At 37.7% G+C, this 12,218-nt stretch overlaps 1 protein-coding gene across 2 annotated transcripts in view; it reads right to left on the bottom strand.

Annotated features, from left to right (window-relative positions):
- Window positions 1-12,218, bottom strand: part of SNX13 (sorting nexin 13) — a 140,204-nt gene that overhangs the window by 114,744 nt on the left and 13,242 nt on the right. Inside the window, exon 2 of one of the 2 annotated variants that reach the window (XM_065883656.1) lies at window positions 4,629-4,638. The exons of the other annotated variant lie outside the window; for it this stretch is intronic. Coding sequence (XP_065739728.1) covers window positions 4,629-4,638 — 10 coding nt within the window. The remainder of the gene's footprint in view (window positions 1-4,628; window positions 4,639-12,218) is intronic. 2 annotated transcript variants of the gene reach the window in all.

Genomic DNA, 12,218 nt, shown 5'->3' with positions numbered 1-12,218 from the left:
CACAGGGAGATCAGCTTGGTTGCTTTGTGACCACCTAGAGGGCTGGGATATGGAGGGTGGGAGGGAGGATCAAGAGGGAGGGGATATGGGGATATAGGTATGCAGATGGCTGATGCACTTTGTTGTAGAACAGAAACTAATACAGTATTGTGAAGCAAGTATACTACAATAGAGATGTATTAAAAAATTAATTAATTAAAAGGAGGCATCACTGCCTATCCAATCACTGAAAAGAGAAGTCGTAAGAGTTACCTTGAACTGTCTGTCCTCTTAGAACTCCCACATCCAACAAGTTAGTTATATTTTACATCTTAAATATCTCTTGGGGCCCCCCTTCACCACTAAAGCCTTGTACAAGACCTTCATTACAGCCTGCAAGACTACAATTCCTGCCTCTCCTCTGTTACATCCTCCTCACTGCCAAAATGACTTTTGAAAAAAAGAGTCTGAAATACCTGGCTTTTTCTTGAGTAGGACCTGTTCTCTTGCTTTTGTTCTCTAGGATGGATCACCTTTCCTCTCTAGCAAAATCTCTATCAAGTTCCCTTCAAGAACCAGATCAAATTTATACCCTCCATAAAGCGAGTCTTCCCTCATAGGCACCTCTCCCTCTTCCCAGATAGAATGTTCAGTCCTTGCATTCTCTGCCTCCACTGCACTATTTAAAGTTCTATAGTAATTATTTATGATTATCTGCTTTTTCTAAACTAGAAACTTCTTTCATTCATTGGTCAAACATTTATTAAAGTCTAGCATGTGCCCCCTATAGCCAGGCTCTGCAATAAAGGATTGTTCTGGGCCTCAAGAAGCTCACAATCTTGTGGAAGAAGAGAATTACATATAAAATTATACAACAATACAGTAAGAAAAATGATAGACATGCATCAGCTATTACAAGGCTCTAAAAAGAAGGAGCAGGTAATGTGACCCAGCCCGAAGGGGAGGAGGGGCGGCAAATCAGAGGAAGCATCCTGAAAAAGGTAACACCTAAGATTAATTTCAGAGGATAATAGGACTCAGCCAGGTGAAGAAGAGGGCAACTGATAAAGAGAAGACAACAGGAGTGGGCACTGAAGCAAGAAAGAGGGCCCCATGGGGAAGGCACTGAAGGTTGTTTTTAAAAGGTAGATTGTGAGAAGCATATGGAATGTTCAAGTTAAACCATTCTATCAATTATGTGCAAGATTTGAAATAGGCAGGAAAACCTATGAAAAGCAATTACAGTCATACTATCTAAAAGCCAGAAACAGGTCAGAAGTAGTGGGTATGAACACATGTCTGCATAGTGGAGAGATATAGAGATGACCGACCAATAGATCAATAGATTGCATGGGGCATGACAAAGAGCCATCATCACAGCTCTTTAAGCTTGAGTAGTATCTGGCTGAACAACTAGTCATTCCAAACAAGATACAAGAAAGAAGGCTGGGGGATGGTAAGTTTGTTGTTTTGCTTTGTGGATGAAGTAGTGAAGTTCAGTATGGGACATGTTCCAAGCAAAGATACATACAGATCTCAAGTGAAGACAGACAGCAAGCAAATGGATATAGTGATACAAGTTATTTTCAAGGGAATCCTCAGGACTACTAATACATAGAATCAGAACTGATTACAACACAGTCATCTAAAAAAAATGAGATGGGCTTCCCTGGTGGCACAGTGGTTGAGAGTCCGCCTGCCGATGCAAGGGACACAGGTTCGTGCCCCGGTCCGGGAAGATCCCACATGCCACGGAGCGGCTGGGCCCGTGAGCCATGGCCGCTAAGCCTGCGCGTCCGGAGCCTGTGCTCCGCAACGGTAGAGGCCACAACAGTGAGAGGCCCGCGTACCGCAAAAAAAAAAAAAAAAGTAGTTAGGAATTCTAATCCTAGCTGGTTTCTACTCCTAGCTCTGCTCAAAGATCATGTGAACCTGAGCAATCAAAATGTCTCTCAACCTTTGTTTACTCACTTCTAAAAGGAAGTGGGTTATAGACTTCTTATATATACTTAAATGGCTTAAAAATTAACTTGAGATGATAGTATGAGGGGTGTGTGTATGTGTATATACAACAAATTCAAAGATATACTCAGAGCAACTCTGGAAGTCTTTTGTGAATTTCTGTAACTGCAAGAAGAATGTAAACTTGGAGTATAAAAGGGCTCTTTCCTAAAACGCTTAACTGGATTATATGTAATAAATTATTTTTCTATTGAGATCATCACTAAGGCTACCAGAAATCCAAAAAGCAGTACCCGAAGAAAAATGTAGTATCTATGTGAAAATACGAAACTGCCGTTCAGGACAAAGTATTCATCTACTACACTGCCTCCCTTCTTGGACTTCTTAAAAATGCCTACCTACTATGGTTTAAACCATCTTCTGAGAGACTCCTTAAGTACAGATCACCATGCTCTGAATTATAAGAATGACTCCCACCACACTGGGCCACAGTTACAAGGGTGGATTTCTAAGGCTGGTTTACTGGTCTGTTAGACAGCCTGACAAAACAGCTCTATCAAATAATATAGGTAACCCAGAGTAAATGGTGACTCTGATCTGGCCAATAAAGTCTTCTCTTGGGGCTGTCAGTTGATGGTGATGGGAATAAAAGCAGCAGTGAGGCAGTAACAGAGTCAGTCAGGATGGCACAGCACCAGCACAGGCACTTACAAAAGCCTAATGCTAGGAGTGTCACAGGTTACCCACGTAGCTAGATCTGTATTATATATATTGTACATGACCTTTTGGTGGCCAGATATGTGTTGTATCCGTAACTCCAGTCTACATCTCAATCTATCTGAAACCATTCAAGGCAGCCGTTTCTGTTGTATCGTGAAGTCTGGCTATCTAATAAGGCTCTTCTTTCACTGATTTCACCACTACCTTATAATAAAATTCTTGTCGACTAAGGGATTATTCCAGAATTCCTCTGTGCCTTACATCCTTAAAAAAAATAAAGTCTACCATACCTAACACTTTTCAAAAAGCTAAATGCATTCTATGTACCTTTTAGTAGGTCTCTATCTTCTAAAACTACAGAAATAAAAATAATGACCTTCAGATTCTTTCCTCAGTACTAAAGATGTAAGTTTATACTCTGTTTTCTCTGTTAACAGAAAAACTCAATTAGATCTTCCAGAGCTGACATTAGCTTCTTAACATTTTTTTCTTTCTTGGCAAACATAATTTAGTGAGGGTCATTTTATGATAAAAAACAAATTAAAAATGAAATATTGAAAGAAATAGGCAGACTTCAATAATGTCAGAAGGTCATTATTTAGTCCAAATTAAATCAAAATTAGCCTTATCTAAAAAACCTCAGATATCTGATGACTATTTAACCTATCTTAAACCATTTACTTTAAATTTTCTACAGTATCCATTTATCAAGTATAATACAAGGCACTATTTTCATAAAGATGTTACAGTGATAGGATGGCCCCCAAATGTAAAGAGACTCAAAAAACAATTCCCAAACCCTTGGCAAAAGTAGAAGACAAAGAAATGTGACCTGCACTAAAGTCAGTTAAAACCTATAAATAACTTCTTGAAGGTTCCCAAGACTATTTGTGTTACTGTTTCCCCTATTTTTTCTTTTTCATTATTTTCATTTTATCTTGCACAGTAGGGAGATTTACATTTACTTAGACCTCTAAAACCGTTCTCTGGGTTCTATGAACATAAATATAGTGAGAGAAAAGAAATGAAGGAGCACAACTTCACTTCAGTTTGAATGACATGAACAAAGCAAAATCATATTCAATAAACAAATAAACCACTGGAACAAAGATAAACAAACCCGTTTGAAAAATCTACTGTATAAAATGTACTAAATAAGAGTTGATATCCTAAAAAAACAACAACAAAAAAAACGTGATCTTTGGTTCATTTTCTTTTTCAAGTCACCATGATCTTACATAGGAGAGCAGAAGGGAAACAAATAAACAAACAAAACTGGGGTTATGTAAAATGGTACAACCACCGTGTAAAATGGTTTGACAGTTAATCAAAAATTTAAACATACAATTACCATATGACCAAGAAATTTCACTCCTAGGTATATATCCAAAAAGCCTAAAAACTCAAATACATATACATACATGTTCACAGCAGCACTATTCACAATAGCCAAAAGATAAAAATAGCCCAAATGTCCACTAATGAATGAATGGATAAACAAATTGTGGTCTCTACTTACAATAGAGTATTTATCATACAATCATAAAAAGGAATGAGGCAGTACTGATATATGCTACAACACAGATAGCACATTATGCTAAGTGAAAGAAGCTAGGCACAAATGGTCAAATACTGTATGATTCCATTTATATGAAATACCCAGAAAAGATAAATTCATAGAGACAGAATGCAGAAAGGTGGCTGTCAATGGCTGGGATGAGAATAAAATGGGGAGCAAGTGTAATTTGGGGTGATTAAAATGTTCTGAAACTATATAGAGGTGGTGGCTACACAACTTTGTGATTGTACTAAATGCCAATAAATTGTTCACTTATAAAACGGTAACTTTATGTTATGTCAATTTCAATTTCACCTCAATGTTTTGAAAACTTAAAAAAAAAACTGGGTCAGTTGTTAGAAGACACAATTTCTACACCCAGGTTGTAGGCCAGCCACTTATAGCTGACCTCTCTGAGCCTCAATTTCTTCATCTGTAAACACATTGGGAACAGATGATATCCAAGCTTCCTCTCATTAACTGATGCTCTATACCTGCAGCTCTGAATTTTTAAAGAATTGTATCATATAGGAATATATCTGAAAAACAAAGCATGAAGTACTGGTTAATGTTCTCAGCAAGTTTTACACGAAAGTCATTAGAAAGTTTAACAAAATTGCTTCTCCTAATGACTTTCAAGAAAGTGGACATAAACATTAAAAGGCACGTCAATGAAGGCAACTCTGCAAGAAGTAAAACTAATGTGTTCTAAGATTGTAATTTTCTAGTAGTCAAGCTATATCCAAGGATACAAATTAGAGAATCTAACCACAATTATAAATAAACAAATAAATAGATGAAATTTGAGAATCTAAAAGAAAGACTGGATTAAATAACTCTCAGGCATTTTCCCCTAATATCAATTCTTTCAGGCTTTGAGAGGTGCTGAGAATCATATAATCTGAGGTCACTGAATGTGGGTAGTCTATATTCCGATTTAGAGTTAATCTATATACGCCTAAAAATAAGGTAAACCATAAAAATTAAAGAGCCTAACTAGTGTTCTCACGACGCTACTTCTACAAGTTAGCAGACTAAAGCCACATAAGCAAGCCAAAATTTTCCTCAGGAAGCAGCTTTGGATATATACTCTAACATAATAAATGTTAAGCTGAGTTATCAGAATTTACCACCATACAGTATAGCAGAAATAATTTTGGCCTAGAAAATTTAAGCCAAATGATGTCAGCTGCCACAGCCAAGGAAAAATCTTATTAACATTCCTATGAATAGTCTAAATCTGTATTGGCAAAACTAAACTATGAAATGTCCCCACAAATGACTGAGACAACTGACTAGCTGTGCAGAGTTTTTTAATAAATATCAACTGACTTCTAGAAAAATGAGAACCATTCATACCCACCTAAACATAGGTAAATCAATTAATGCAATCCAAAAAGAGAAAAGGAAATCAAGCACCATTTAGCATAATTGCTCCTCAGTTTTCATCTTGCTAATAAGCACATCTGAAAACTATGAATACAAAAGATACATATAAAAAAATACATGTCACAACCCAGCGTTAAAAGCATCCTTTTGATGTAACCTAAATCCCTATGATCCATCATAGGTATCATATGCTTGGTGTCACAACCTCAAAAAGTTACTTTTACTTTCATAATTCAAACACACGTGAAATAAAGTCACTGTATACAAAATCATCTAATTTTTAAAAGTACAAAAGCTTTGGGCTTCCCTGGTGGCACAGTGGTTGAGAGTCCACCTGCCGATGCAGGGGACACGGGTTCGTGCCCCAGTCCGGGAAGATCGCACATGCCGCGCAGCAGCTGGCCCGTGAGCCACGGCCACTGAGTCTGCGCGTCCAGAGCCTGTGCTCCACAGCGGGAGAGGCCACAACAGTGAGAGGCCCGTGTACCACAAAAAAAAAAAAAAAAAAAATGTACAAAAGCTTTATTCAGGGACATATATTTTGCTCAGTAAGGGCATATGGGTTTAAATTACTTGGTGACATGATATACTGTAATTATGCAAAAGTACATTTTCCACTAAGCACACAATTTTCTTATTTCTACATCAGGCTATTACCAAATTTACTACTTACCCTATTCTGACCAAAAATCTATTAAAAATTTTTGATAATGTTTTTGAATGAACTCATCATTCAAAAGTAATTCCACAGTTCATTTGCATAACTAGGGTAGCTCTTGAACTCTGCAAGTATTATACTTTAAAACGCTTTCTTTAATTTAAAAGAAATATAAATTTTCTGCACTCCACTGACAGTGATATCTGATGTTCTCATCTTCCAAGTTTAACAATGCAAAAAAATCAAGTTACATGTCAAATTAATCAAATGAGTTACGGTAAACCAATTTATTCTGACAACAAATTTGAATCAGTGTAACAATTATAAATTTCTAGTCTCATATATAGTTTATACTTTAATCTAGGGTGAACGGTTTCTTTGTGAAACTGACTTCAATTCTCTATGCATAAAATTCTAACATATAAATAAAGGAAGTTTGTGTAAATAATATACAAGGTCCCTTTTCACTGTTTCTAAGTCTATACCATTTCTTCAATGTTGAAAAAAACCTGGAATTGGGCAATTAAAATTGTTCCTGAAAAGCATCAAGTGCAAAAGTAAAGAAATAGCAAAGGCTTTGCCATTGTTAGGTACAGCAAAGTGTCAAACTCACACAAGCAAGCACACTGGAGTGAGCAGAGCTATGCTCTGCAGACCTAACCAAGCCTTGACACTCCAGAGCCTCCTCCTGCCAGTGTCAGGACAAAAGAGACCAGGCCCCTAACCACTCACCCAGGAGCCTGTGGAACAGCAGCATGAAACTGTGGGTCTCTCCATGGATCTTAGGCAACCAGTCCAAACCCCTTAACAAAGAGAAGAATACAAAGCTAGGACTTCCTATTAAGTTCAACCCCAGGTCTTAAACTGACTCCTGAGAGCCACTCACCCAATTCCCAACTTTCATCCACCATGGGACTGCAGAATGTATTTTCCAGATTCATTATGAACCCACTATGCCCTGTTATCTTTGGTCACTACCAAAAGATAAATTTATTACAGTTATCAGTCCTCTCCTGGACTCTAACCACTGTACTCTTGTTTTTTCCCCCTTTATCCAACCTCCCACTGCTTACCTTCCTCCCAAAACCTCCCTCTAGGTTTACTCTGCTCCAGGGTAAAAATAAACGGATCTGTATCACCAACAATTTCACTGTTTGCTTTAAGTAAAAGCTGCTTCTCCTGCCTCATTCTCAAATGTTGCTTATTCTTTCATTTATCATGTACTCCAACTTCATGATGCAGGGCCATGTTCCTAACCGTAACTCCCAGCCAGTTTCCCGTAAAAAAACAAAAAACAAAAAAACCAAAACCCTGCCACTGTGCAATTGCTGCACATTAGAATTCCCAGGGGCATTTTAAAGCCCCCATTGCCCAGGTTATACCCCATACAAATTAAATCTGAATAGCTGAGGATGGGAGCTAGCCATCAGAATTTCCAACATGCAGCAAAGTTAGGGTAAGAGCATTAGTAGTTTATAAAGTTCCCCAGGTGATGCCAAAATGCAGTCACAGGTGCAAACCACTGCTCCCCAAGGCACTCCTAATCATTCACTCAAAACTCTTGACATGCTTCTGTCCTAAGTACTACATAACCTTGAATTATTTCAACATGCATCCACCCAACATTCTTTTTCTTTGTTTTTTTTGGCCACGCCGTGCAGCTTGTGAGATCTCAGTTCCCCAACAAGGAATTGAACCCGGGCCACAGCAGTGAAAGCGCCCAATCCTAACCACAAGACCAACAGGGAACTCCCAACACTCTACTTTTAATATCATAAGCATTTCACCTCCACCGACATTCACTGCAAGTCCATTTTGGCCACTTTAAGACCACACTCCAGACTTCATCACCCTGTTTTCTCTGAATGGGAAATGTGAAAATTAACTATCTTACTCTCTGATCACAATCTTCCACTTCTAAATTAGTTAAACCTACTGGATCTATTTTTCGTTATCATTCAGAATTGCAGACACTTAATTCTACTTTCTCCTTACTTAGCCCACTTCTGCATTCACTTCCCTATCTAGACTGGACTCCACAGTTCACCATTTCAACCACTCCCTTGCCAATATCTTCATTTATCACATTACGTTGGCACTGTCTATTTATTTTCCTGTATATACCATACACCTAAGTCTCATGAGATCATAAAATGTATATGCTTTATTCATTGATGTATTCCTGTTGACAAGTATAACATCTGGCACATCCAGTATACTCTGAATAAGTATATATCGAATCCACAGATCTTCTCAGTAATCATCTAAATCAATGTGATATACACATCAATATTTTTTCCTAGTGACAATCTTCACCAGATTATCTTCCTTTCTTATCATTAATTGGCATCTTAATACTTCAATTTCACTTGCCCTTTGTTTCTGTGTCAAATCAATTCAGTGAGCACCTATATATATGGCAGAGGGAAGGGGAGAAGACAGGAGTATAAAGTGTAACAATAAACACTACTGGAAAAATTAGATAAACACTTGAGAAACTTATAAAAGTGGGAAAAGATAATTTACAGCACCACTTTTAAGAGTAATTTTTTTAACTTAATGAAAATTTTCTCTCATGTGTATTAAATATAAAGAAAGGTATAGAAGTATGTACCCAGACTGCTTTTAAAACAGAAAAAGCAAATACTTTCACTTCTTACTAAATACACTTCTGCACTGGTTTACTCTTCAAGCAGCATGAACTTTTTAAAAAATATATATTGCAAATAATACTTTATTCTTTTTAGATTACACATACCACTTTTCCTACAAAAGACACACCATATCCTTAACTCATTTTATTTACATTCAAATAACAGTCATTTAAAATGTTTAAGTGAATACACTATTATGGATGTTTATTTCTATCAAGCAATGATCATAAAGGCTGTCATAAAATCTGTACTCCAGCAAGTGAAAAACATGAAACTAACATCTTGTTTGAGAAAGCGAGACAAAACAATTGGTCAAATTACGGTAATAACAAGGGAATAGCTTAACACACATAACCTTTAAAATGAACTGGAAAATCTTAAAAAACAGATATGTATTAGTATATTGTCAAAGTTAATTAGGTAGTAAATAAAATTTTTAAAACGTTAATAAGTATAAAAGAAAGTGGAGATGATGAGAGCAGACACATTGCTGCAAGTGACTATGAAGAGGCAGCGGGACCATAATCAGAGATGATCCTCAAGAATATCATGACTGAGCTGTGATTCCTGGACATGTAGTGTTGCTGAAAGAATAAGCCGGCCTAGTTAGGGATCTGCAAAGTCAAGACCCAGAGACTCAGAATGTGCCGGGAGAAAAAATAATGGATAAGCACACCAATAATCATGAAATAATAGAGCCAGGAATTCAGGAGAAGGTAAACATTATTACAGACAGAGAGAGAGGGCAGGACTAGAAATAAATAGTCTCTGCTTTTGGAGGATTCCTCCTCCTCTAGGGGGTGCGGTTAACCATGAAAACACTCAAAGCATGGCAACTGAGGATTGGAACACTGCAAAATTTTAGGTTACTGTAGCTAGCTACTCCACTACAGAGCAGAGTGGTTTTTAATTACCTAGCACTGCTACAATGTAAACCAAATGCCTCATCACCCTCAAATTCTCAGTAAAGTCTTCTATCAACACACACACACATATCTAAATATGATAATAAAATTTAAGAAAAAAATTATTTTTTCAAAATTCAAGTTGGGGAAAACTATAATGGCTTAATTTCAGCTCTATTTTTATGTATTTAGTTTGTCTTGTTTATGTGATCCTTGATACCATTTCCTGAAGCTAATTACAGAAAATATATTACGAAATTTAAATATTTTTTGACACAAAAAGCACAGTCAACAAAAGAAAAATAAATTGGACTATGTCAAAATTTTTAAATGCTGTGCTGCAAATGATACCCTCAAGAAAATGAAAAGCCAACCCACAGAATGAGAAAAAATATTTGTAAATCATATACCTAATAATGAACTTCTACCTGGAATATACAAAGAACTGTTAAAACTAAGAAGGACTTCCCTGGTGGCGCAGTAGTTGGGAGTCCGCCTGCCAACGCAGGGAACACAGGTTCGATCCCTGGTATGGGAAGATCCCACATGCTGCAGAGCAACTAAGCCTGTGCGTCACAACTACTGAGCCCGCGTACCACAACTACTTAGCCTGTGTGCTGCAATTACAGAAGCCCACGGGCCTAGAGCCCATGCTCCGCAACAAAAGAAGCCACCACGATGAGAAACCCGCGAACCACAATGAAGAGTAACCCCCGCTCACTGTAAAGAGAGAAAGCCTGCGCGCAGCAACAAAGACCCAACACAGCCAAAAGTATATAAAAATAAAATAAATAAATAAAAACTGACTAAGAAATAAATAATCTAATTTTAAAATGAGCACAAGATTTGAGTACACATTTCTCCAAAGAAGATAATATAAGTGGTCATAAAAAGCATATGAAAAAATGTTCAACATTATTAGACATTAGGGAAATGCAAATCAAATACACTACAAGATATCACTTCTCACCCACCAGATGGCTATAATCAAAAAGACAGATTATAACAAATATTCTTGAGGATGCAGAGAAATTAGAAGCCTCCTATATTGCTGGTGGGAATAAAAATAGTGCAGTACTTCTGAAAACAATTTACAGTTCCTCAAAAGGTTAAACATAGAGTTACCATATGATTCAGCAGTTCCATTCTTAGTATATACCCTAGAGAAATGAAAACATGTCCATACAAAAACGTGTACACAAGTGTTCATAGCAGCATTATTGATAATACCCCAAAAGTGAAAATCACCCAATATCCATCGATAAATGAAAGAATACACAAAATGTGGTCTTTCTATACAATGGATTACTAGGCAATAAAAAGAAATTTGAAATACTGATGCATGTTACAATATATATGAAACTTGAAAACATGTTAAGTGCAAGAAGCCAGTCACAAAGACCACACACTGTATGATTCCATTTATGTAAAGTGTCTGGAACAGGCAAATCCATAGAGACAGACTTGTGATGATAGCCTGGGGCTCAAAGCAGGGAAGATTTGGGAGTGACAGCTAAAGGGTAAGGGTTTTTTTTTTTTTTTTTTTTTTTTTTTTTTGCGGTACGCAGGCATCTCACCGCTGTGGCCTCTCCCGTTGCGGAGCACAGGCTCCGGACGCGCAGGCCCAGCGGCCATGGCTCACGGGCCCAGCCGCTCCACGGCACGCGGGATCCTCCCGGCCCCGGGCACGAACCTGCGTCCCCTGCATCGGCAGGCGGACTCCCAACCACTGCGCCACCAGGGAAGCCCAGGGTAAGGGTTTTTTTGAGGGTAATGAGTTCTACAACTTACTGTGGCAACAGATGCACAACTCTGTGAACATACTAAGAGCCACTGAACTGTATTCATGAATGGTATATAAATTACATGTCAATAAAGCTGTTTTTTAAATTACTACTTACTAAACAGCAAAGAGAAGTAAAATAAATAAGCAAAAGAGGCTAAAGTCCAGACACACAGATCAATGGAACAAAACAGATTCGAGATAAAAACAATTCTAGAAATAAGTATCTAAAAAAAGTGCAGAAAAGGCACTATCTTTACTGCAGTGGTTCTCAGCCAAGGGCAATTATCTCCCCAGGAAACATTTAGCAATGTATGGAGCAGGTTATCAAAATGGGGGGTGGGTATCACAGAGGCTAAGGATTTTGCTGTGTGCATCCTACACAGCATCCTAATGCACAAGATAATCATCCACAACAGTGAAGAGGAGAAAGAGGATGAGAAAGAGGAGGAGGGACTTCCCTGGTGGTGCATTGGTTAAGAATCCGCCTGCCAATGCAGGGGACACGGGTTCGAGCCCTGGTCTAGGAAGATCCCACATGCCTGTGAGGGATAATACAGGTTATGCTATTCCTGTACCTAGGTCAACGTATATGGATAAAGAAGAGAAA

This window comes from Phocoena phocoena, chromosome 9 (assembly GCF_963924675.1).
Source record: "Phocoena phocoena chromosome 9, mPhoPho1.1, whole genome shotgun sequence".
Taxonomy (NCBI): Eukaryota; Metazoa; Chordata; class Mammalia; order Artiodactyla; family Phocoenidae; genus Phocoena; species Phocoena phocoena.
This window is presented reverse-complemented; position numbering and strand designations above follow the sequence as displayed.